Source organism: Toxorhynchites rutilus, chromosome 2 (genome assembly GCF_029784135.1).
Source record: "Toxorhynchites rutilus septentrionalis strain SRP chromosome 2, ASM2978413v1, whole genome shotgun sequence".
Lineage (NCBI taxonomy): Eukaryota > Metazoa > Arthropoda > Insecta > Diptera > Culicidae > Toxorhynchites > Toxorhynchites rutilus.
Genome location: NC_073745.1, coordinates 246093680 through 246121577, shown reverse-complemented (window position 1 = coordinate 246121577; position 27898 = coordinate 246093680). Strand labels below are relative to the sequence as shown.

At 38.4% G+C, this 27898-nt stretch overlaps 1 protein-coding gene across 2 annotated transcripts in view; it reads right to left on the bottom strand.

Moving 5' to 3' along the window:
- Positions 1-27898, bottom strand: part of LOC129769080 (dendritic arbor reduction protein 1-like) — a 271705-nt gene that overhangs the window by 111331 nt on the left and 132476 nt on the right. For both annotated transcript variants that reach the window (XM_055771095.1, XM_055771096.1), the window contains exon 6: positions 13745-13804. In XM_055771095.1, the coding sequence (XP_055627070.1) occupies positions 13745-13804 (60 nt within the window). The remainder of the gene's footprint in view (positions 1-13744; positions 13805-27898) is intronic.

Below are 27898 nucleotides of genomic sequence, written 5' to 3'. Positions count from 1 at the left end.
ATGGGTATCAACTGAAAGGTCTTGGCTAGTAGAACACAGTTATTTATGAAAAATGCAAATCCAAAATGGCCGCCACCACAAAATGGCGGATTACATATTTTCTTAAAACAAATCCCATCAAAATGGGTATCAAGTGAAGGGGCTTGACCAGTAGATCACAGCTACTTAGGAAAACTCGAATTCAAATTGGCCGCTGTAACAAAACTTTTTACAAAACAATTACTTTTTTAAACGGTTTCATTCAACTTGACCTATTTGTATGTATGATAGTATGTATGTAGGGTTGTCCCACATTAATAAAAATTTGACCCCGTCCCTTCTGATTTCTTGATCTGAAATTTAGAAACAAACCTTTATCTCTGCTGTCATCATAATACTGTGTATTCCATTATCTTGATACATCCAATTTGACCGCCGGTAAAAAATGGCTGGATGGCTTGACTTGGAGAACACACTACATTATGAACAACATAAATTCAAAAAGGTGTATGTACTTTTTTGTAATTCCCGCAATATCGGTATCGGATGAAATGATTTGACTAATAGAATACAGTACATCATCAAAATATTCCGAAGAAAATTAGGTAACAAATAAAAATAAAAACAAGTTGAATGATTTTATTGTAGAGAAGTATACTAAACATACAGATGATGTACTAAAAATTAGAAAATAAAAAAAGTAAAAAAAAACTTTTTTAAGTTTAAGTTTTAGGTAAACGATTTAATGTACTATAAGCTAGAAAATAAATAGGCAAGTAGCAGTTATAATTAGGGCATTGATAAGACTGAAATAAAATCGTGGGGCACAACGGATTTCCATTATCCACAGTTAGTTGTTTCATCATCTGCCCACGATTTTATTTTAGTCTCATCATTGCCCTAGATCAATGAAGGAAGGGATGTGTTTCGACACGACAAATGAAAATAATATCGACACTGTTCGGCGAGCGGTTTAATACGCGACAATGGATGCGGAACCTTTGCAAAATAAAAAACGAGAGATGCGTAACGTTCGATGGATTTATTACGAGTGTGCTTTACAGTGCTTTACAGTGATACTTATTGACCAGTGGCTCTCAGCAGAACAGGCCTAAAATATAATAGAATGCAAGCTCTTATTGATGTGGACAATTAAGCAGTGGGAATTTCTACGCGCTATTGAATACTGGCAAAAAGGCAATCTAAGGATATTCAAATGCGGCTATTCGGTATTCTTCTGGCTATTTGTGCGTATGCTTTATGGCCTTTTTTGTGCTACAGATTGATGTTCTTCAGTAATTGGGTATACCGATTTATCGCCCTTTGTATGAATTTAAACTCCTTTTAATCATGAACAATAATTCAACATTGGATTAAACATACCGGCCACCTTGAAAAACTATTTTTCAAAATTCTTCTCTTAAATTTAAATTTTCAATTTTCACCATCACAACGGGAAGGCGACGAACTTCCTTCGATGACAGCTGCATCCACCTGAATCGGGAGAAGGCATAGCTTGGTGATAGGCCGCTTCATCGGCTTCTGATTGTTCGGTAGTTTGACTGTAGCGACTCGAACGAGACCGTCTTCGCCTGGATGGATTTCCACTACTCTTCCCATAGACCATTTTCCTACAGGTAGATTTTCTTCGCGGATTAGCACGATGGCACCAACAAGAAGATTTTGATTTGATGTCGTCCATTTGTAACGTGATTGCAAAGTGGACAAATATTCATTTTGCCATCGCTTCCAAAAGTGCTGTACCATCGATTGGATCTTCTGCCATAAATCTAGCCGGTTCTCGGGTATTTCAGCGAGATCTGGCTCAGGCACAGCCAGCAGAGGACGTCCAATAAGGAAATGTCCTGGGGTTAATGCCTGTAGGTCTCTCGGGTCGGGCGACAGTGGGGTTATCGGTCGAGAATTTAGGCAGGCTTCGATTTGTGCCAAAACTGTTGTGAACGCTTCTACGGACAGTAGGCTGTTGCCGACGATTCTTCTCATGTGGTGTTTGAATGATTTCACACACGCTTCCCAGAGGCCACCGAAAGTTGGTGCGCGGGGAGGGATGAAGTGAAATTCAATTTTCAGACTAGCTGCTTCGAGATGTATGGCGTTCTTATGATGTTGCGACAATAACAACTGGCGAAGTTCCTTGAGCTCCCTTTGAGCGGCTGTGAAATTAGTAGCGTTGTCACAATATATTGCGCTCGGAAGCCCACGGCGTGCAATGAATCGACGTAGGGCCGCAATGAATGCGGCAGAAGTGAGATCGGTGACCAGTTCAAGGTGTGTTGCTTTGACGGTGAGGCATACGAAGACTGCCACATATGCCTTGACTGGAGCGCCCTTGCGATTGGATGGTTTGATATACACTGGGCCTGCAAAATCCACCCCGACGTGTTGAAATGGATAAGCGCGGTTAATTCTTTCCGACGGTAGCTGACCCATAAGTTGCTCCATGTTGCGAGGTTTAGCCTTCGTGCATATAACGCAATTATGCACCACCTTTCTTGCTAAGTTTCTGCCACTAAGCGGCCAAAATTCGTGGCGCATAACTGCTAACAGGAGTTGAGGACCGCTGTGTAAAGTTCTTCGATGTACTGCATTGGCGATAAGCAACGTTAATTGGTGATTTTCTGGCAGGACAAGCGGATTTTTATGATTTTCTGGAACCGCCACATATTTTAGCCGGCCACCGACTCGGATGAGACCATCCCTGAGCTCCGGATTGAGAAAGCGGAGGCGAGATGAACGAGGAATTTGCTTTGCTTTCGCAAGTCTATCTATTTCGACAGCGAAGTGCTCCTGTTGCACTATTCGCACGAGCGCCAGCAATGTTTGGTGAACTTCTGTGGACGATATTGGGCCAAACCGAGGTGTACAACCTGGAGTTGAATTTTTAGCGAAACGTCGACAGAGAGATGCTACACGTAGTAGTTTCGTGTAGGAGGAATAACGTTCGAAGATATCACAGCTCGTAGTTGTAATGTGTGAAGCGGTTTTACGGATTTCGACACATTCTTCCGACAACGTATGGCAAGAGGATAGTGTGATGTTATCAGGCCACGGCTGATCCGTTGACGCCAGCCAATCGGGGCCATTCCACCACAATAAGTTATTGACGAGAGACGATGCATTGACACCTCTCGAGATGAGGTCCGCGGGATTTTCGAGACTTGGCACGTATCTCCAAATAGCATTTATCGCAAGCCGCTGGATTTCGGCCACCCTATTCGCCACAAAAGTTTTCCACGTCGATGGAGTGCCGGCGATCCAATATAGGGCGACGGTTGAGTCTGTCCACAAGAATATTTTACCTTCCTTATGACCGATACTGCTCGTTACTGTTTGCAAAAGTTGTACGAGGAGAAGTGCGGCGCAAAGCTCGAGCCGAGGGATAGATTTTACTTCCAGTGGTGCTATTCGTGACTTTGCTGCAAGTAGGCGAACTGTTCCGATCCCATTCGAATCAAGGGAACGGATGTACAAACAAGCACCGTATGCTTGCTCCGATGCATCGCAGAAACCATGCAGTTCGACAATTTTGGTCTTTTCAAACGGGAGGACGAAGCGTGGTATACAAATTTTATTCAATTCTGGCATTTGTAATTGATACTCTTTCCAAATTTCACAATAAACATTGGGCAGAGGCTGATCCCAAGAGAACTCTTCTTTCCATAACATTTGGATGAACATCTTAGCCTTGACAATTACTGGACCGAGCATACCAAGTGGGTCAAATAAGCTGGACATTTGAGACAAAATAGATCGTTTCGTGTACGATTGAATTGGAGCCCACCTTGGCACTTTATATTTGATCACGTCAGTGTGTGGTTCCCAAAGAAGTCCCAAAGTTTTTATTTGAGATTGTGTATCGAATTCTAATAGAGTTTTAGTTTCTTTAAGTTGATCGGGAAACATGTTCAATATTTCCTGAGAATTCGATGAGAATTTCCGAAGCGGAAGTCCCGCTGTTTCAAGAACGCCAACTACTTGGGTGCAGATTTCTTTCAATTTACTGATATCGTGGGAGCCGGTGAGCATGTCGTCCATATAAAAATCTTTCTGGAGTACGGGAACAGCAAGGGGAAACTTTGCCCCTTCATCATGTGAAAGTTGCTGTAGGACTCTCGTGGCGAGAAATGAGGCGCTATTTGTCCCATAAGTGAGAGTTTGAAGTTGGTAAATTCGGAGCGGAGAATCTCGTGTGTCACGCCAATAAATTCTCTGCAACGGTTGATCCGTCGGATGAACCAATATCTGCCTGTACATCTTGGCAATATCAGCGCTAACTACGAACGCGTGCATACGATAACGCATAATTATGGAAATCAGCGAATCCTGGATTGTCGGACCACTTAGAAGCACGTCATTCAGCGAGATTCCGGATTTTGATTTTGATGACGCGTCAAAAACGACGCGTAATTTTGTTGTAGAACTTTCGGGCCGCAAAATTGCGTGATGCGGCAAGAAATATTGTGGTGATTGTATTATTTCCGTGGATGACATCTCTCTCATATGTCCCATCGCTATATATTCTTCAATGAAATCATGATATTGACGTTTAAGTTCCTCATTCGATTCGAACTTGCGTTCTATCGATAAAAAACGGCGTTGAGCGGTGATTCGATTGTCTCGAATCTGTGAGATCAATTCGATTTTCTTCGGTAATTTCACGACATACCTGCCATGAGAATTGCGTGAAATGTTTTCCTGGAAGTGGCGTTCACACTCACGTTCCATCGGAGACCAGTTGTCATTAGAAGAACAGGATTCTAATTCCCACATTTTCCGTACTAAGAAATCTAGGTTATCGAGACGACTTAAATGAAACGAATGATGAGGCACACGTTGAAGCACTTCTGTGCATTTGCCCGAAACGATCCACCCAAATACTGTTTTTTGGAGTATAGGAAGATTGCTTCCGAGACTGATTTTGCCATAACGTAGGAGATCTGCAAAACATTCATTTCCTACGATGGCATCGATGGGACCGGGCACGTTGAATGTAGGATCAGCTAGACGAATTTGAACAGGAATGTTCCACTCAGTGACATCCACGGAGCTCGAAGGCAGCATTCTAGTTATTGATGGCAATACGAGGAACGAGAGCCGCTTTTGAAAAGCCGAGAAACGAGACGAGATAACCGCTGTTGCAGAGTAATTCACTTTTGCGATTGTAGAACCAATTCCTGCCACGTCTGTGGTTGTGTGAATACGATCGAGATTGAGTTTGTACCGCAATGCTTCTGTTATAAAATTGCACTGCGATCCACTGTCGAGAAGTATTCGCGCTTGAAAACGCGTTCCGTTCTGATTTTTGAAGTCGACTGAAGCTGTCCATAAAAGAACTGTTTTGTTGTGGGATTCCACGTGTGTTGTTAACGCATCAGGTGGGTTTGAGGTAGGTTCCAAATCTGACGATGAATTTGCGAGATGAGCTGACGGAATTTGATCAGCGCGAAAGGTGAGAGTGTTTAATGGCGATGAGTGCGATAATCGAGAAGGACCAGGTTCGGTTTGGCTGGTTGGAATTTGAAACGATTGATTTTTTCGATAATTATTTGGTGTAATCAGTTGATCTACTACAGGTACAAGCGGCGGTAAATGGAGCAGTGTGTTATGTTTGCGGTTGCACTTTCGACAGGTTCCTGATGGACAATTTTGGCAACTATGTGCTGTTGTTTTCAAACAATTTAAGCACAGACGATGCATTTTCACGAGATCTAAACGTTGCTGAGGCGATAGTTTAATGAATTTACTGCAGTTCCCGAGAAAATGAGCTTGATCACAGCACTGACACCTGTGATGGGTTGACGATGTTGTTTCTGCTACGTGGAGAGTTGTTTTCTTAGGCTTAGGATTTGTTTCCACAAATCGAGATTGATGATGAACGTTGAATTGTGGAGAAAGTGATTGGAGCACGCGGGCGTGATCTTGTAAAAATTTGATCATATCGACATATGATGGCATCCCATCATTCGGTGCGTTGTCCGAGTTTCCTCTATCTCTTGATGAGAAATGTTCCCATTCACGTAGGGTATGATTGTCTAATCGGAGGCTCAAATGATAAACGAGAATTGAGCTCCAACGATCGGCCGGTTCACCAAGACGCTTGAGAATTGAGACGTTGCGTTCGAAGCTATCAACTAAACTAAGCAAGGACTCGGGAGACTCCCGACGAATCGCGGGTGTGTCAAACAGTGCTTTCAAGTGACACTTTATTAGCATTCTCTTGTTGTCGTAACGACTGTTCAGAATTTTCCAAGCTAAGGAATAATTTTCCGAGGAAACTGCAATTGAATCAATCACTCGGAGGGCATCACCCCTCAAACAACCTTTCAAATATTGAAATTTTTGAATTTCGTTCAATTCACTACTTGAGTGAACCGCAGTATGGAATGAATCGTGAAAAGATTGCCAATCTTCAAGCTTACCGCCATAATCAGGTAACTTGAGATCCGGGTATTTCATGTGGTTAAAAGATGCTTTTTATCGTGCTCAGCCCTGCTTGTGTTGGTGAATATGTAGTTAGTATGGATTTGTAAACGAAGTACTGCTCCTCCATTTCATCGAGTAAGTTATCATAGTCTTCCTCTGATTTAGATAGAAGCTGTAACTCCAAAATTACTTCTCGATATTCGACAAAAAGTTGTTCCAACCGAGCCAACCTCACCAAAACCTGTCCTGAATCTCTCTCCGAATTGAAATTTTTGACGAATTCACCAATTTTGTGAAACGACCTTTCGATATTATCCGCCCGCCTTTGGGCAATAGCAGCACCATTGCTCGCTTTGGGCTCTTCAGAGAGCATTGCGCTCGAATCGGAGAAAGATTCGTCGGAATTCAGTTCTTACGTTTTAAATAAATTTGGAACGAACCCACCTGATTTTAGCGTGCGTTGTTTCGTTGCGGCACAGAAGATAGAAGCGACGACAGCGATGAGTGGTGACAATTATCAGCGATGGGGATACCAGCGCAAGGCGTTTTATGCCGACGGGATTTATTCTCACTCCACAAAGGTAATCAGTATTACCAATATTTCTTTCTTTTTCCACTATAATTTTTGCTCTGCGATTTTTCACCACAGTAATGAGTTAACGCGTAGTCTACGAGTGAGTATTCGACACAAGTTCGCGAAATAATGCTACTCGCGATCACTGGTTTTCTGGTTTATTCATTAACTCACAATATGTTTGTAATGATACACATTTTTTTATATAGTTTCACGGATGTCCCGTGTGTATAAAATTGTTTAAACCACTTTACCGAAGCACTTATATTTCTCGACACTCAGCGGGGCGCAGAGAACGCGGATTTTGTCACGTCGAGTGAACAAGACGAATATTTGACACTTTATAATACACGTCTTCGAAAAAGTTTTTGTTCACTGATCGATAGAAAACTACGTTATTACGCGTATCCGGCTCGAAGGACCATGTTTCGACACGACAAATGAAAATAATATCGACACTGTTCGGCGAGCGGTTTAATACGCGACAATGGATGCGGAACCTTTGCAAAATAAAAAACGAGAGATGCGTAACGTTCGATGGATTTATTACGTGTGCTTTACAGTGCTTTACAGTGATACTTATTGACCAGTGGCTCTCAGCAGAACAGGCCTAAAATATAATAGAATGCAAGCTCTTATTGATGTGGACAATTAAGCAGTGGGAATTTCTACGCGCTATTGAATACTGGCAAAAAGGCAATCTAAGGATATTCAAATGCGGCTATTCGGTATTCTTCTGGCTATTTGTGCGTATGCTTTATGGCCTTTTTTGTGCTACAGATTGATGTTCTTCAGTAATTGGGTATACCGATTTATCGCCCTTTGTATGAATTTAAACTCCTTTTAATCATGAACAATAATTCAACATTGGATTAAACAGGATGTGATAACTATTAACTGCTACTTGCCTAATTATTTTCTAGCTTTTAGTACATTAAACCGTTTAACTTAAACAGTTTTTTTTTACTTTTTTTTTTTATTTCCATGATATCTTCTATGTTGATTTTGAATCAGACTGTTGGTTTCGAATTATGAATCATGAAGAAAAAGTCAATGAATGTGCATGTATTCTTGTAAAGAAACTAGTCGCAATTAACTCTGAAAATTATATTTTTGGGTAGCTGCCACTGTAAATATGTAATTTATAAAAAACGAAGAAGATCGAAAAAGCAGCCGGGTAAATTGGTTTGGAATTGATGTCTCCTATACGTCATGAAAACTTACTGACCTCACATCAAGGTTAATTTCATGTCATTTTTTTCAAATAGTTTATTTTTATAGGCTCAGTTACATAAGTTGAAAGGAGCCAAACTCCTCACACTCACAAGTATATATTAGGCTGTCAAAAAAGTCCTGCAGTATTTCCGCGAGGTGTCGTTGTAAGCGCGTAGTTCTAGTTGTATTCATTGTATCGAGTTATACTATAGTTTGTTGGAAAGGTATTTTTGCGCGCTATAATATAATCCTTGACAGTGTTTTGTTTGTTTAAGTCGTTCGTGAGTTATAGTGTCGCAAATATGGAGCAAAATAAAGAGAAAATCCGACATATTTTACAGTACTACTATGACAAAGGCAAAAATGCATCTCAAGCTGCCAATAAAATTTGTGCAGTTTATGGACCCGATACAGTTTCCATTTCCACCGCACAACGATGGTTTCAACGTTTTCGTTCTGGTGTAGAGGTCGTCGAAGATGCGCCACGCTCCGGAAGGCCTGTCGTCGAAAATTGCGACAAAATCGCTGAATTAGCCGCGAAAGACCGGCATATTAGCAGCCGTAGCATCGGCCAAGAGATGGGGATAAGTCATAAAACTGTTATTAACCATTTGAAGAAGCTTGGATTCACAAAGAAGCTCGATGTATGGGTGCCACACACGTTGACGCAAAAAAACATCTTTGACCGTATCGACGCCTGTGAATCGCAACAAAATCGACCCGTTTCTGAAGCGGATGGTGACTGGCGATGAAAAGTGGGTCACTTACGACAACGTGAAGCGCAAACGGTCGTGGTCGAAGCCCGCTGGAGCGGCTCAGACGGTGGCCAAGCCCTCATTAACGGCCAGGAAGGTTCTGTTGTGTGTTTGGTGGGATTGTCAAGGAATAATCTATTATGAGCTGCTTCCCTATGGCCAAACGCTCAATCCGGACCTGTACTGCCAACAACTGGACCGCTTGAAGGTAGCACTCATGAAGAAGAGGCCATCTTTGATAAACAGAGGCCGCATTGTCTTCCATCAGGACAACGCCAGGCCACACACTTCTTTGGTGACGCGCCAGAAGCTCCGGGAGCTCGGATGGGAGGTTCTTTTGCATCCGCCGTATAGTCCGGACCTTGCACCACGTGACTACCACCTGTTTTTGTCCATGGCGAACGAGCTAGGTAGTCAGAAGTTGGCCACAAAAGAGGCCAGTGAAAATTGGCTATCCGAGTTTTTTGCCAATAAGGAAGCGAGCTTCTATAACAGGGGTATTATGAAGTTGGCATCTCGTTGGGAACAAGTCATCGAACAAAACGGCGCATATTTGACTTAAAACAGATGATTGTAACTAATTTTACGAACAAATGAAAATTCAAAAAAAATACCGCAGGACTTTTTTGACAGGCTAATATAAACACTCACATTCATCATACTCAATTCTTAAGCCTATCTTAAATCTAATATGTATTTTCACCTTATTTTATTGTTAGTGAGAAGGGATTTGATTTTTCGCGAAGGAAAAAGAAAAGGAGAATATAAGGATTTGAGGACAATCAGACATGAAGAATGATAAATTTTAGGAAGACATATATTTGGGACATGTAATCAAGGTTTAACCTAGTCAATACATCTCTCACCGATACATTGGGCTGCCTTCCTCTAGCCCGAAGAGAGTTTTCTGAATTCGATCTGGCAACAAGATACACCTCGCATGACCAAACAACGTGTTCGATGTCGTGGTAACCTTGGCCACAAGCACAGATATTGCTATCGGCAAGATTATAACGAATGAGTAGCGTGCCTAACGAACAGTGATTGGACATGAGTCGGGAGAAGGTGCGAATAAAGTCCCGACTCAATTCCATACTTTTGAACCACGGTTTGAGGCTAACCTTAGGGATAATCGAGTGAGCAATGGTATTTTTACGAACTAAAGAATAAAATTCATTGATGGCGATTTGACGTTGAAAAATATCACCTTCAATTGCACCTACCTTTGCTAATGAGTCAGCCCTCTCATTACCCGGAATTGAGCAATGCGAAGGGACCCAGACAAAGGTAATGACATAACAGCGTCTGGTTAAAGCACTCAAATTTTTTCGTATTCTCTCAAGGAAGTACGGCGAATGCTTTTCCGGCCTCACTGAACGGATAGCTTCGACAGAGCTAAGACTATCCATTACAATGTAATAGTGTTCAACAGGTCGTGAGGCAGCGCTGTCCAGTACCCAGTGTATTGCTGCCAATTCAGCAATATACACTGAGCAAGGAAACTGAAGACTGTGGGAGGTGCTGAAAATTTCGTTGAACACTCTAAATCCTGTGGATTTATTTATAGATGACCCATCAGTAAAGTACATATTATCACGATTTATATGCCCATACTTTGCATTGAAGATCGTAGGAATGATCCTCGATCGATGACAATCTGGAATTCCATGGATTTTTTCCTTAATGAACAGGTCAAAATGTGCAGAGGAATTGATGTAGTCGGGAAAACAAACACAGTTGGGAATATACGAAGAAGGATTAATCTGCATGGAGATGAATTCATGATTTGAAGTCATGAATCCGGAATGAAAATTTAGCCCGAAATTTCATGTCATTGCTAAGAAACATTTTCTAGGAGCTGTCGTCTGGAACTTCATGACATTTGTATTTTTTTCGTATTCTAAAGATAGCCAGTTGTATCGGATATGAGTCGATTCTCATAAAAGCATCTCAATTTCGGTAGGTAGTATTTTTAAAATAAAGAATAGTATTTTTTCTACGATATTATGATTATTTTTTGCTTTTCAGGTCCGCAACCTTTCGCCTCATGTTGTATTAGGATCGTGGCGATGAATAATTAAGTACGGTTTAGTCTGCGCCGTTTTATTGTGGTTTGAGGTTTCGCCGTAGAAAATTGTTGACAATTGATTTTACATTTTTTCGATATTTCGTTTCCATCAAAAAAATTGGCCATCCCTTGAAGCGAACAAAGGAACGATCCTACTTTTTACTTCGCCTTAACATCCAAAAGTTCTGGTTCAATTGGCCATGATCGAAACAAAGTATATTTAGAAATTTTAACCACAACATTGTATCAATCATTTTTGTATTGCGGCTATCTGAGTATCATTACTCGAGTTAAACGTGTACGACATCGATCCATTTAGAAACAAACGGCACCAAATTTTCTTCATTCTAGATCTTTTTGATGACAATCCGTTAGAAAACGCTTCAATTTTGTAACAACTCCCCATGCCCGTGACAATTCTACTAGTGTTCGATAAGTGTCTTAATCAACGTCGAAAACCTTTTTTCTCTTGTTGTCATTCGGGTTAATCAGGTCTTTCCCAGATCATATAGTATTGGAGAGTATTCGACCAGTAATAATCTATGATTTGTTCAAAAGGATACTAACGAGAAATGTTTCGTGAAATAATATGTTCAATATAGAAAACTTTATTTTTATAGAGTTGTCTCAATTATAAAATTTTATGAGGTTATTTTGAAGGATGAACAATTTTGATTATATGAGGTCTGATATCTTCATATTTCAATCGCCATTTACCACTAAAGATATCTTTAGGAAGTGAAAGTGGAGTTGGGGAAACTACTCTCTGTTTATCAAATTTGATAATGTTTATCAAAACAATTCAGAGAATTATAGTAATGAAATCGTTAACACTTCGCATTTCTTCAATATCGATCCATCGAAAGCCTGACATTTTTCTTTCATGTTTTGCTACCATCGGAGCCAACCAACAAGAGTTACCTACCAGTTTTTAGCCTTTTTTCGCCACATCAGTTGTATTTAGCTTTTTTTTTTGCAAATAAAAGCGGACAGCAATTTCATTTTTACATCCATTCTTCCATTCATTTTTGGGGAATTTTAGCCACTGCAGAAATTGACACGTCCCGAAAGCATTGGCACCGAGAAAACAGGTGAAAGTTGTTCGCAATTGTTTCCTTTTGCAAGGAAGTTCGTTTTCTTCGTTTTTGGGCCGGACCCAAAAATGGAGAACTGATTCTTTTTTTTTGTGCTGTTGTTATCAACGGAGGGAATGCATATGTGCGCGCGTTGAATCGGAACCCTTGCGCGCGGAGAGATCTGCGCGATGAATGTGAACCGAATGATTGACGGATCGGTTGAATAGATCCGACAGTGATTGCATGTCCGAAGGCGATGCGCGGTTGAATGGGCCGCTTCGAGAGGCGCTAAAAAGACCAATATCTTCAGACGCGCGGATTCAATATGGGCAAATGTGATATAATTGCTTTCCAGTGAGCGCGCGGGGATACTGCTGGCTGTGGCCTGGGTCCTGAGATACACCTCTCGGTAGTGGAACTGTGGCTCGCTGATTTCCTGCCTGTCTAGAGGGGGCAGACAGTGTTTTCTTAATGAAGAGTTTAGGATTTGATTGAGATGTTTTCATGTGAGATTGACGCCGTTAAAATGTTGGGGTCCGCGAGGTGAACTTTTGGCACAATGAGGTCGCTAGTACCCTCTGTTAAAGCATTCCCACAATTCATATTTTGTTTAAATGAGTGAGTAATTAAATGTTACGAAAGTTTAATGATACCACCATTCACTGCTTTACGTACGTACTAAACAGTACATTTACGACAAATTCTTTAATTTTATTTCGATTACTCATTTTCCCGTGCTAGCCGCATTAAGATTGACAATCAAGATACGTCGGTTGTTGCTACTGTCGACTTTGTGTGGCTGCTGACAAAAAAAAAAAAAAATACAATGAGGTCACATGTACAGGGTCCGAACGAAAGGGAAATCTCGTGCTCGACTGTTACGGATCGCAGTGGAGAGATCCGATCTCAGTCCGGAATGGAAACCGGTCTGCGACTGAATGAAGATTCAGCCGAGGCTGAGAATTCCGACTGACCGACGACCGAGTGTCTAGGCCAGTAAACACGAGATGAATGATCACCCTAGTGATAAATTAGCCAAGATGCCCCTGGAAGAGCCGGTAGTAAAAATAATCTCCATCTGATGGGAAGCACGACGGAGAGTTGGATCCGTGGTGGTATCGCGCCAGAATCGGTTTGAACTGTGAGGGCAGCCGATTGGGTATTTTTCACAATCAAAATTGAGATTGAGGCAAATTATAAATGATTGGTTTGAGCTGTAATTGGCGATGAAACAGTGTAGTGGGCTGGCAAGCTGTCCAACTAGGGATAACTGGTATTTATTGCTGCGTTATTGTTGGATGAGTGAGATTCATTGCTAGATGAACATGATGAATGGGGATGGAAAAGTATCACTTTTACTAATAACTATTGTGTACGTTTCTAAACGAAGCATCACTCAGCTTTCAATGGATTGTTCTCTCTCTATTTGAAAGCGTATGCAAATTGAATGGATTATTTATCACAGGCAATAAATGTATGATTGATGACCAGCAATATGAGGTGTTTCTTATTATGAAAACAAAATTTGCCTAATTTCTAGTGGGTGTCGCTAACATTGTAATTTCGAAACCGTATTCGAGCTTTCATCGTACCATATGTTTTGTTCCCAATCACCTTCAATGAAACTACTCACCTGTATGAATTCGTTGATGAGCCTTCAAGTGCGAGCTTTTGGTATAGACTTTTGTACACCCTGTGAAAGACAGCAAACGAGAAACAAAAATTAGTATGCTCAATAAATGCGCTAAGCGACATTAGCAGTGTTTTTTTTATTGCGATTACAAATGATCGTTCCTTCCAAAATCCTTCGTTGAGTTCATCCATTAGCAGTAAATTTTCTAATTATCGCCTCTCGTAAAACCGGTGGATATCTTTTTCCTCGACGTTCCATCGGTACTCTTGCGAGTTTTGTTTTTCAGGTGATGACGCGAATTAAATGTACATTATGTTGAGAACAATAGCACCAGTTGACAAGAGTAGTTCAATCAAACTAGCAGCTGAATGTCAATGTCATTCGACTTATGTGTTGCCAAACTGCAATTGGAAGGCCGAACAGTGATACTTTTTTTCTTCTAGAGGGAAATAAGTTTCTGTGGAATTAATTCACATTACGTTTTCGTTATGAAGAGGATATCCTATACCGTTGGATACACGTTTCTGTACAGGGAAATCTCTACCTAATTAGCTTTTTTAAGCGAGCAAATTAATACAAGTTGAATGCTACGCGGCCTCCGACCAATGAAAAAAGCTACAAAATAATATTTCCGTATCTGGATATCAGCTAATGTTCTACTCAGTTGTGAGGCTGGAAAAGAATCATATTGAATTCTGAATTCTTTTTTTTGTGAAACATGTCAATTTTTGATTTTTTTTTATTTTTATACCGCTTAACCGCATGCGGGTTCATTGAAATGCGGTTTCCGTTTTTCTCTCGGCAAAACAGAAACTCTCTTCCGTGTATATTTTTGTGAATTTTATTTTTGATTCATCCCCTTGAAGTAAGAAAACACTTTTCTCACTTGAAAAAAAAAATAATTTATTCAAATTCTCTCAGGATGGTGATAGACGATCATATTTGATGAAAATAATCCTCCTACGCATATGTTCGAAATTCAACAATGACAGAGTTACAGAACATTTTTTGTTGTTTCGGACTCTGTTGCTTCATACTAGCTCTACATTAAAAAGTACGCTACGCGTACGCTGCGTTATTATTAATTTTATCCTAAAAATTTATATTAAACTAGATTGTTTCTATCGATTAAAATGAAGTTCTTTAACCGCTCCACAATTTGTTCTTTGACGCACAACTTCTATCTTTCTTAATTTGGCTGCAATATCGATATAAACAATTCCTGGTGAAAATTCAAGCAAAATCTTCAAAAATAACGACTTTTACCCCATTGTACATGTAATAGCCACTTAAACTTCATCTTAACGTTGAAAGGTTACATTTCTTCATGAAATAATATAATCGAGTCCAAAATTGTATATAATCGAATCACATATAATCGAGTCTGTATATAATCGAGTCTGACCTGAACTGTATTCTATTAGTCAAATCATTTCATTTGATACCAATATTGAGGGGATTGCAAAAAATACATAGTCGACCATTTTGTGGCGGCGACCTTTTCAAATTTATGTTGTTCATAGTGTAATGTATTCTTCAAATCAAGCCATTCAGCCATATTTTTGCGGCGGCCAAATTGAATTTTTCAAGATCATGGAATATTTATAATGACAGTAGAATTAAATGTATGTTCCAAATTTCAGATCAATCATTCAACAGGAACGGGATCAATTTTCTATTAATGTGGAATTACCCAACAAACATTCAAACATTCAGGTCAAGCTGAATGAAACCATTCAAAAAGTAATTAGTTGTGCGGGGACTGCGGCCAAAAGAAAAAAGATTTTTCATTATCTGCTATGTTCTACTAGTTGAGAACTTTCTTTTGATACATTTTTGGGCATTTTTCATAAATAACTACTAGTCAAGCCTTTTCATTTGATACCCATATTGATGGGATTCTGAGAAAATAGGTCATCCGCCATTTTGTAGTGGCCGCTATATTAGATTTGCATTTTTCATAAATAACTGTATTCCACTAGTCAAGCCCTTTCATTTGATACCCATATTGATGGGGTTGTGAAAAAAATATATATGGCGCCATCTTGCGGTGGCGACCATTTTGGATTTGCATTTTTTTATAAATAACTGTGTTCTACTAGCCAAGCCCTTTCATTTGATATGGGTATCAAATTTTTGGCGGTCACTACAAAATGTCGGATTTCATATTTTCTCAGAAACCCCCATCATAACAAGCGTTGTTAGTCCATTCGATATTTGCGCTATCGAAATTGATCTTTGTTGGTAAGTGGAAATGAATTTTGAGGCGAAATAACGCATTTTTGTATCTTATATCTATAAATAAAAATGGAAGGCTAAATGTGTTGGTAAGCGTAAAACCCGAGGAAGGAAGGAATGGTTCAATTTCAGTCATCTATATTTCGTTGTATTCGTCTCTTCCCGTAGATTAATATAGCGGAGAGAAAAATCGGAAAATTAGGAAAATTGAATTCCCATATGTTATACAATTAACTAAGCGTTGTTAGTCCATTTGATGTTGGTGCTAACGAAATTGTTTTTTTTGTTCGAAAGATGAAAAGGATTTTCAGACGGAATAACGCATTCCTTCTTCTTGAATGGCGTTAACGTTCCCTGTGGAACTTTTGCCGTCTCAACGTATTCATTAACTAGCGTCGTTCATTAATACTTGGTTGAGATTTCTATGCCGAATAACACGCCTTGAAGGTACTCTGAAGTGGCAAGCTCTAGAATACGCGTGACCACAGTGCAAGCCGGAAGAATTTTCTTTGACGAAAAATCCCCCAACCAGAACGGGAATCGAACCCGAACACCCGGCATGATAGTGTGGGACGCTAACCACTCGGCCACGGGTGCACACATTCCTATATCTTCGCATTCCTATATCTTCTATCTATATAAACAAAAATTGGAAGGCCAAATGTGTTGGTGTGCCCTAAACCCGAGGAAGGAATGGTCCGAGTTGAGCTGTCTTTATTCTGTAATATTCTCTGTATCAAACAGGTATTTCATGCAACGGAGAAACATGTCATTCCCAAATGCTTGAAGAATCTTGAGAGAGAATTGTGTCTGAAAATAATTTTATATTATAAAGACGAATTTTTGTAGAAATACTAGACAATTTATAGTAAAAGGAAATTGTAAAGGGTCAAAGGGTAATCAATCAATGAAGAGTTCAGTGATTGTACTCACTAACGTTCACTTAGTAAGAAAACGTGGATGTTTGAAAGCATTCAAATCAAAAAATCTATTTTGGGCGGGACGAAGTTCGTCGGGTCAGCTAGTTTTCTAATAAAAACATATTCAAAAATATCGAAGTTTTGAACATTAAATTGACTTTTTGAATAATATTCTTCAACGGTGTATTGAAAATATTATTTTTCCTGAATATTTTTCCAATACCTTGGCCATACGTCATATTTTAATCCGACATCTTGATTTCAAATTACAATTTTTGGAAAAAAGTTCCATCTTTTCAACTGTCAATTGTCAAAAATGAAAATAGTGATTTAGGGTAGCTGACACCATATGTACAATATATAAAAATATCGGAGAGGGTCGCGTCAAAATCGGCCGTTTTTCGGGTGATTTGGCCTATGGGCAATCACCTGCTTACCACCTGCTCAAATCATCTGTGACTATTGCTGACTTCAGAAAAGGTCTACTCGGGGAACTGGATCGCAGACGATGAAAAATTTACCTGAATCAAATGGAAAATTCTTGTTTTGATATTTTGTAATTTTTTTATCAGAATATTTCACTACAGTGTAACGTGTAACGGACTTTTCTTTAAGTTACATGAATAGGAAACGAGTCCCGAAGTGGTTCGCTAATGCTTTGAACTGTTCTGTAGTATAATATACAGTTGAGTTTGAGCAGAGAGGATTGCATTTTTGACCCAAAACTACAATCAATTATTGTTATACAGCCATGCCAAACTGATATAGTGGTTTTTAGATTTTTGTCAAAAGTGGTAGTTTTGTTCTTTATCGCACAGCATTACACCCGTATTTTTATTGTTTTTTTCATTAGGGTGCCCATTCCCATTTTAGGGTGGTCCGAAAAAATCATCAATTCAACTTTTTCCCAAAAATAACTTTCTTCACTGAAACAATTTAAATGATCGACATATCAAATTGAAGCTAATGACGTATTTATTAAAAAATATTGAACTTGCGGAAAAAAATTATTTGAGTAATTATTGATTGTAGTTTTTTTTTATTGTTTTCATAGCGCTATATTTTTTTATATTTTTTCTTGAAAGCTGAGAATTTTTTACATGACATATCTTGATATCAGATAAGCTATTTTTTTTTGTTTTTAGATATGATTTTCCAAAGTAAACCAGTGGTTCAAAAAATAACTTTCCCTCTTTGTCTAAAAATGACTTTCTGCAAAAAAAACACAACATTTGAACTACTGAATCGATTTAGATGATCGACATATTAAATTGAAGCCAATAAGCTAACATTCTTTGAAAAATTTTCATACTTGCGGGAAGATTGGATTCTAGTCGCATAGGTCTAGTTAAGTCATATAGGAATATTGATCGAAGACTTAAACCATGCTAACGAGCCTGGCCGAGTAAGGGAGTAATAAGTGCCCCCTAACCAAATCACCAGTTGTATGGCAAATATTGTATAGGATATTAAATAAGACATTTTGGCAGTTTTTTTTTTTAATATGATTCCTCAAAAAGCTTCGAGATAAAAATTTGAAAAAAAATACTGAGTGTGCATCTTACTACAGTGTATCAAGAAAAACTATAAAAAAAATTCATCAAAAATTTAAGTACTAATTGAAATTTTGATGTTTTTTTTTCTGGATTTACAGATTTAGTACTACTCTAATTCATATTCAAATGTGTTTCTACGACTTTTCTAGATATGTGTGATTTTTTCAGATTTGTTTCAGTGTTGCGCGGAACATATATATTAGGCTGTCAAAAAAGTCCTGCGGTATTTTTTTTAAATTTTCATTTGTTCATAAAATTAGTTACAATCATCTGTTTTAAGTCAAATATGCGCCGTTTTGTTCGATGACTTGTTCCCAACGAGATGCCAACTTCATAATACCCCTGTTATAGAAGCTCGCTTCCTTATTGGCAAAAAACTCGGATAGCCAATTTTCACTGGCCTCTTTTGTGGCTAACTTCTGACTACCTAGCTCGTTCGCCATGGACAAAAACAGGTGGTAGTCACGTGGTGCAAGGTCCGGACTATACGGCGGATGCAAAAGAACCTCCCATCCGAGTTCCCGGAGCTTCTGGCGCGTCACCAAAGAAGTGTGTGGCCTGGCGTTGTCCTGATGGAAGACAATGCGGCCTATGTTTATCAAAGATGGCCTCTTCTTCATGAGTGCTACCTTCAAGCGGTCCAGTTGTTGGCAGTACAGGTTCGAATTGAGCGTTTGGCCATAGGGAAGCAGCTCATAATATATTATTCCTTGACAATCCCACCAAACACATAGCAGAACCTTCCTGGCCGTTAATGAGGGCTTGGCCACCGTCTGAGCCGCTTCAGCGGGCTTCGACCACGACCGTTTGCGCTTCACGTTGTCGTAAGTGACCCACTTTTCATCGCCAGTCACCATCCGCTTCAGAAACGGGTCGATTTTGTTGCGATTCACAGGCGTCGATACGGTCAAAGATGTTTTTTTGCCTCAACGTGTGTGGCACCCATACATCGAGCTTCTTTGTGAATCCAAGCTTCTTCAAATGGTTAATAACGGTTTGATGACTTATCCCCAGCTCTTGGTCGATGCTACGGCTGCTACTATGCCGGTCTTTCTCGGCTAATTCAGCGATTTTGTCGCAATTTTCGACGAAAGGCCTTCCGGAGCGTGGCGCATCTTCGACGACCTCTACACCAGAACGAAAACGTTGAAACCATCGTTGTGCGGTGGAAATGGAAACTGTATCGGGTCCATAAACTGCACAAATTTTCTTGGCAGCTTGAGATGCATTTTTGCCTTTGTCATAGTAGTACTGTAAAATATGTCGGATTTTCTCTTTATTTTGCTCCATATTTGCGACACTATAACTCACGAACGACCTCACCAAACAAAACACTGTCAAGAACTATATTATAGCGCGCAAAAATACCTTTCCAACAAGCTATAGTATGACTCGATACAATGAATACAACTAGAACTACGCGCTTACAACGACACCTCGTGGAAATACCGCAGGACTTTTTTGACAGCCTAATATATTTTTTTATATTTCCAAAGGGTCTGGCTGGGTAAGGGAGTAAAAACTGCCCCCTAACCAAATCACCAGCTGTATGGAAAATATTGTGTAGGGTACTGAATAAAAAAATTGCAGTGGTACCATATATTTGTGTTCTTTTATCGTAAAAAATGCAACTTTTTCCTTTTTTTTCACGCCATTCTCAATAGCTTTGAGACAAAGATATGAAAAAAAAAAAAATACTGAAAGCACATCTTAATAAGGTGTATCGATCAATATTTTCGAACAAATTTTTCATCTAAAAAACAAAAACTAAAAAAAATAAATTTATTGTTATTATAATTTTAAATTAAATTATAAATTTTTTTTTTCATTTTGAGATTCAGTACTACTCTACTTTGTATTAAAATTTCTTCCTACGTCTATTTTAGGTATATGTGTTTTTTTCACATAATTTTTACAGTGTTTTTCGCGTTTCTTTCATCAAAAAATCTAATAATAAAAAAATTTAAAATACGTGGTACAAAAAATGTTTATATATTTTCAGGCATTTCGAAATTAAAAAAAAAATACTTTGAGACCCACTTTTGCTCTAATTTTTATTTAAATGCGTTCGTATGTGTTGTTTTTCCATATGTAGCGCATTTTTCTTCTAAATTTATAAGAGGATTGCGCGAACTGAATCTCTAAACCCAAAAAAAAAAATTAAAATTGCAATTTTTTTTCAGTACTTAATTTTTGAAGAAATTTGTTTTTGATAATTTTTTTTGATACACCGTAGTAAGATGCACATTCATTTTTTTTTAAATTTTATCTCGAAGCTTTTGAGGATGACGTGAAATAAACGAAAAAGTACGTTTCTCAACCTAGACCCTATGTTAAACCACATAGGGGTTCAAAAAAAAAAGCCAAAATTTCTTATTTGATATCCTATGAAATATTTTCCATACAGCTGGTGATTTGGTTTGGAGGCACTTTTTACTCCCTTATCCGGCCAGGCCCTTTGCAAAATTATAAACCAAAAACGATAATAATAGTATCTCTGATATCGAGATATCTTATGTAAAAAATCCTCAGCTTTTCATAAAAAATTATAAAAAATATAGCGTCCTCTATCTTTAACCGAGCAAACTATGGAAAACTAACTCAATCAATAATTACAAAAACCAAAATCCAAATTATTCGCAAAAGTTATATTTTTTCAAACAAAACTAACTCATAAGGTTCAATTTGATATATCGATCATATGAATCGGTCCAATAGCTGAATCATGTTTTGGAACCATCGATTGACTTTGAAAAATCATATCACAAAAACGAAAAAATAGCATCTTTGATATCGAGATATGTTATGTGAAAAATCCTCAGCTTTCAAGAAAAAAAAAAAAAATATAGCGCCCTCTAGTCCAAAGTCATGAAAACAATTAAAAATGACTACAATCATTAATTACTAAAATAAACTTATTTTTTGGCAAGTTCAATATTTTTTTTACATTTGCTTCAATATATGTATGATATCTAAAAAGTGGTTTTGATTTTTCGGTACACCCTAAAATGGAAATGGGACCCTCATGAAAACATAATAAAAATACGGGTGTGATGTTTTGCGATAAAGAACAAAATTACCACTTTTGACGAAAATCGGAAAACCACTATATCGGTTTGGCATGGAATGGCTGTATATAAAATACACAATTTTATTCATTTTTGAATCCCCCTGAATCCCCAATTTGAATGTAAAACTTCGGAGGTCCTTCTGATGTGCACAACGCACGCATCAACGTCAAGGGTTTATATTTCAATCCCAACAAATCACAAATAACCACAAGCTACAATTGCAATGATTATCGATGATGATTTATGGGTTGGGTAATTGATTCAGTAAAAGTGGTAATCAAAGTTCAACTTAGCCGCAACAGTGTTTGCAATAGTTAATAATCATCAAAGTTTATTACGATCGATAGAAGAAGATAAGCGCGATCCTCATCCTACTGCAAACACTCTAAATAAATAAATAAATAAATGCATTCTACACATGGCGCGGGAAAAGTGAATGGCTTTGAGTGATTGAAGCATATTTTCCAATTTCAACACATATTAAATCTGCTCTCGCGACTGTGTGCACTATTGTTGCGCTGTTTTCGTTCATTTAAATAATTTCGCTACGAATCAAGCGGTCCATATCAAGAGAGTTGCGTCATACTCCTCGTGGTCCCTTGAAGAGTGTCCCTCTGACGGGGTCTCACTTGGTTCGGTTGTACCATGTCTGGGGCCCCAGCAATAATAATAACAGCCACAGTAGTTTGGGAAAAGATTCAATATTTTATTTTTATATTGCATTGTTGATCGGTTGAACTGTGAGCGCGCTGAAAGTCTTGAGGCTTGAGCTTGGATCGATCGGTGTCATGCGGAATTTTCGATTCAGATCGGCGCTGCTGCTGGCAGGGAAGTTGAATTGATCTTTATTGGAACTGACAGTGGCATTCAGCTGTTCCGAAGTTAACTGTATGTATGGGTTCAGTTTTTTTTCGGCCGACACGACTTAAATTGTTTCGTTTACGAATGCTGCTCACGGTATGTGATGACTGGCCCTGCTGAAAACGTGAAAAATAGCAAATAGATTATAATGTATTATTGGACTTTATAGTTCAAGGGTCTCCATCGGGGGTCTTATGAATAATCTTTATTGTACTTCGTGCATTGCTGCAATTTAATGGCACGGAATAGAATATGAATGTGGGTTCATTTGCAGGCTGATTAAGATCTCAAATCAAGCCTTTCAACACAAGTCTGGAAAGTTTACGATTTTGTAATTTCTAAGCTTAGAAACGAACACCGTTGCTATTGGCAATTGCAAAGAAATCAGTGATACACAGTGTCCAGACGCTGTTCAATCGCTGTGGAAACTGGGTTAGTTGTTACTGAAGCACCACCACTGGTGATAAACGTTGGCCGTTTGCTCTAATTTCTCCAAGTCTCGAAATAATTTCAAGCCAATAATAAATTCCACATTGCAAAACCGCTGTCTATCATCGATTGTCTAATGAGGCACGTAGTGATTTCTCTAATTAAATCAATTATACCGACAACCAGTAATAATATCGGGTTCAGTTTTTATTTCTCACCACGTAGACCCTTTTATAATGGTCCACATCTTAGTAAAGATCATTTAATTTAACACTCTTCTGGCAGCCGGCAGCTTACCGTGGCAGAATCGCTCTTCAGGTTTTACCGGTCCGAGCCAATCGAACGTGTTAGCATTTTAAATCATGATTTATAACATAATAGTATTTAATAATTGCGAACTGATAGGTGACTGAAAGGGAACAATGATTTATCGTTTTTGCCGACTGCATTCTCCTCTGTCTGTGTAAACGTTTGTTTCTCCAATTGGCTCAGCGGAGAGACAAGCCCCTTCTGCGAGGGTAAAAAGTGATTCTTCAACTTTTCATAACACCTTTCCTAATCAGCGCCGGTGGTGTGACTAGAAGGAATTTGACAGCCACTGTCTGATCAAACCTAGCTGGTATTCCAACGATCCTGGCTATCCAATTCGATTTCTTCAGGTCAGTGTTGTTGGGTTGAATGAATCAGTTATAATTGCGGTTGATAGTGAGGTACATTTCAATTAGAGTGATATAATTATAAATAAGCACATATATGCCTGACTGCTCGTCGAAATAATGGAAGGGACGTCGGGAAGTCGTATGAACAAAGTTTTATGCTATAATGATAGGCTAAGTTTAATGAATAAATTTCATTTAAAAAATTTTTTTTTTGTATTTCCATTCTTAACTATCAAAACCATGTCAACAAAAATCAACTGTATTTAATTGAAAAGTCTGTTTGGATGAAAGTCCATTCGTAATCGCGCTCCGCAAACGGCCGCAAATATGGGCCGACAATTCTTGGATTTTGCATGACGATAACGCGCCAACGCACCGAATTGTACTGAATTATTTGACCAAACACTAAGTAAATGCCATCGAGCAAGCATCGTATTCACCTGATATGGTCCGTGCGACTTTTTTTGTTCCCCAAGTTGAAGTTGCTTCGTGGAAAGAGATTTCAATCGATCGAGGAGATCAAAGAGAATGCGATGAGGGAACTAAAGGCCATCCCTTCGTCGGCCTACGAAAGATTGATGGAGGGCTGGGTCAAGCGTTGGCACATGTTTGTTGCTTCAGATGGATCATATTTTGAAGGAGATAAAATAAAAATTTAACTCTATTACCGTTCTGAATCATATTTCGGACAACATCATATTTCGGACACTTTGTTCTAATATCTTGAAATGCTTCATACACTGATGATATAACTCTAAAATTAATATCACAACTGCTTCTTTAGAGTAATTCCTTGGTTTCCCTATCACTTCATTTGAGAATTACATTTGAATTATTACATAGTAGGAAAAATTTCAACAGCTCTACTCATTATCGTTTGTGTTTGACGTTTGTTTATCGTGAGTACGTAGAATTTACCCGTTCATAAATATTCAAATTTTTTCCGTGTTTCATCAATTCTCATCATCGTTAACAGTTTACTGTGATTGCTTGGTAAGTGTTTCGCAGTTGACTATAAAATATAATCAAGTGTAATGTAATTTTCGTTCAAAAAATTACAAAATAAAGTGTCCGAAATTTGAATTCAATCTGTCCGAAATTTGATTTTAATTCGCTTCATTTGAAAAGCATTTTTTTCGATGATTTTTTTCAAATAGGTACCAAAGTAGAAAGCTTAAAAGCATATTGAACTCATTTATTAAAAAATATCAACCGAGTGTTGATAGATTTTGCCGATTATGTTATAATTCAAATGTAGTTCTCATGTGAAACGATAGCGAAACCAAGGAATTTCGCTAAAGAAGCAATTGTGATATTAATTTTATTGTTATACTAGCTGACCCGGCAAACTTCGTCCCACCCAAAATTTATTTTTCGTTATCACATCCACGTTTTTTACTAAGCGCTGTTCATGGGTCCAATCGCATAATTATTCATTGATTGATCTTCTAATCTACCCTTTAAAATTACTCGACATTATAATACCAGATTATTTTCTGACACAATTCTCGTTCTAGATTTTTCAACCACTTGCAAATAACATGTTTCTCCGTTACGTTACATGCCAAATTTGGTCTTATTTGCTTGATTAATTCTCGAGTAATGCAGAAATTTATGTTTCATTTGTATGGTAGAACCAGGCCCTCTTCCCCTTAAGAGAGGGGGGAGGAGTATCTAACCACCATAGATTCATTTATTGCACCCTAAAATCTCCACATGCCAAATTTGGCTTTATTTGCTTGATTAATTCTCGAGTAATGCAGAAATTTGTCTTTCATTTGTATGGCAGCCCTCTCTAAGAAAGGGGGATGGGTATCTAACCACCATAGAAATATTTAGTGAACCCTAAAGTTTCCATATGCCTAATTTGGTTTAATTTACTTTATTAATTCTCGAGTAATGCAGAAATATGTGTTTCATTTGTATGGTAACAGCCCCCCCCTAAGATAGGGGGGAAGAATATTTTACCACCATAGAATCATTCATTGCACCCTAAAACCTTAAGATGTCTAATTTGGTTGAATTTGCTTGATTAATTCTCGATTAATGTAGAAATTTGTGTTTCATTTGTACGGCAGCCCCCCCTAAGAGAGGGGGGTGGGGATCTACCCACCATAGAACCATTTTTTGCACCCTAAAATCTCCACACGGCAAATTTCGTTTCATTTGCTTGATTAATTCTCGAGAAATTTAGAAAGTTGTGTTTCATTTGTATGGCAGCCCCCCCTTAGAGAGGAGGTAGGGGTCTCAAACTATCACGAAAACCTTCCTCGGCCCCAAAAACCCCTACATACCAATTTTCATATCGATTCGTTCAGTAGTTTCCGAGTCCATAAGAATCAGACAGACAGACATCACTCCATTTATATATATATATATATAGATCATCAGTGCATTAAGAATTTCAAGATATTAGAACAAAGTGTCCGAAATATGATGTTGTCCGCAATATGATTCAGAACGGTACCTGTGCATAAAGTTTAGATCCGTTTTCTGCATCATATGCCTTAAGCGTCCGAAATATGATTCGGAACGGTATGTTTCATTCAAAAACTCACGATACTTTCTGATCATAGGGTATGTTATACAAATGCTATACCAGTATGGGAGAGTAGCACATTTTCTGTTATTTTTAAGGTCATTATATGTAATAAATCGGGATGACAATGCATGTGCTAGAAACTAATTTAGGGTGTATACGAACAATTCAATTAAAATATTATCTTTAAGAAAAATGGGTGGCTATGAGCAGAAATTTTGTAAAGCTTAAGGCTCTTCTATGATGAAAACTGCCTGGAAGTGATTATTGAATTTTTAAGACATATTACATCCAAGGGCATCAGATTTGATGTACATCTAAACTAGCGTTAGCAGAAAAAATATCATCTTCGCCAGAACAAATGCTTTCTAGTATGCTGTAGGGTGAAATGAACAAATGAAAGCACATTTTTTAAAGGCCTCAAAAGGTTTGTATATATGGAAGCAGACTAACCTCAGATTTGAGAACAAAATTTTAAAGAAACATCAAAATTGGATTGAAAGCACATTTTTAAAGGCTTCAAAAGGTTTGTATATATTTCTTCTATGATGAAAACTGCCTGGAAGTGATTATTGAATTTTTAAGACATATTACATCCAAGGGCATCAGATTTGATGTACATCTAAACTAGCGTTAGCAGAAAAAATATCATCTTCGCCAGAACAAATGCTTTCTAGTATGCTGTAGGGTGAAATGAACAAATGAAAGCACATTTTTTAAAGGCCTCAAAAGGTTTGTATATATGGAAGCAGACTAACCTCAGATTTGAGAACAAAATTTTAAAGAAACATCAAAATTGGATTGGGGTGAGCTATCTTTTATTCACAACACATCTCTTAGATTTCACGGTGTGTAAATCTTCTGTTTGTACACACTGGCTGGTCGCGGGACTGTTGAGTTAGAAGTTCAAGCTCTACACTATGCTTACTTTATGCATATTCAATCAGAAGCAAGCATTTTTGTACGTCCGTTTACACGGCAGCAAATAAGAACATACGGTTGGTCGGAGTACTTATTGTGCAGCTTCTTTTTACCCTTGGATAGTCTGATGCATGATAGTTAGCTATGGATTGGTATTGATATATCATTATGTTACTTTTCTTAAATGGTCACGAATTAATTTCATATATTTACAAAAATTTGTATTTTCATTTTAGTGAGTTTACCAACACACCACCGTACGTCAAACTCTGTTGAATTGGAAGGGTGTTCCAATAAAAATATATAAAAATATCGTAGTTTCTAATATTAAATTAAATTTTTGAGCAAGATTTTTTAACAGAGCTGTTGGTGACTTCAGGCAACTGTCGTAAGAAGGGACCATCTTTTAAGTTGGTAATACGATGAACAAAATTGTGATTTAAGGTAATTTCCATCATAAGTACCAAGTTTCAAAAAAGAAAAACGGAGAGGGTCAGCGGGCCGGTTAATTCGAGGTGGAATTGCTCTCCCGATAAAAGACGTGACCGACTAACATAAAAACGTTCATCTGACAAAGTATCCTCCTAGCGTTATGGTGTTTTCAATGGTGGCTTCCGATGGCAGAAAATGGACCCGGTGTTCATTCCAGAAGGCGGGAATGTGAGCACGGACATATGGGGATTCTAAGTAAATATATTACTCCGTAAATCGAAGAGCAGTACGGCCCGAAGCTAAATGTTGTATTTCAACAAGATGGGGCTCCGTAACACATCTCGAACCGCACTCAGAAGTATTTGCAGGAACCTCTGTCGTTATGGGCGAAGGAAATAGCAACATACTTTGAATAGATAAAAAATTGAAACCGGAAATTTTGACATTGCTCAATGATGCAAAAATGACATACATACGGCACAGCATTACATTCTGTTCAAAATTATGTTAATGTATCCTTGGAGCGGT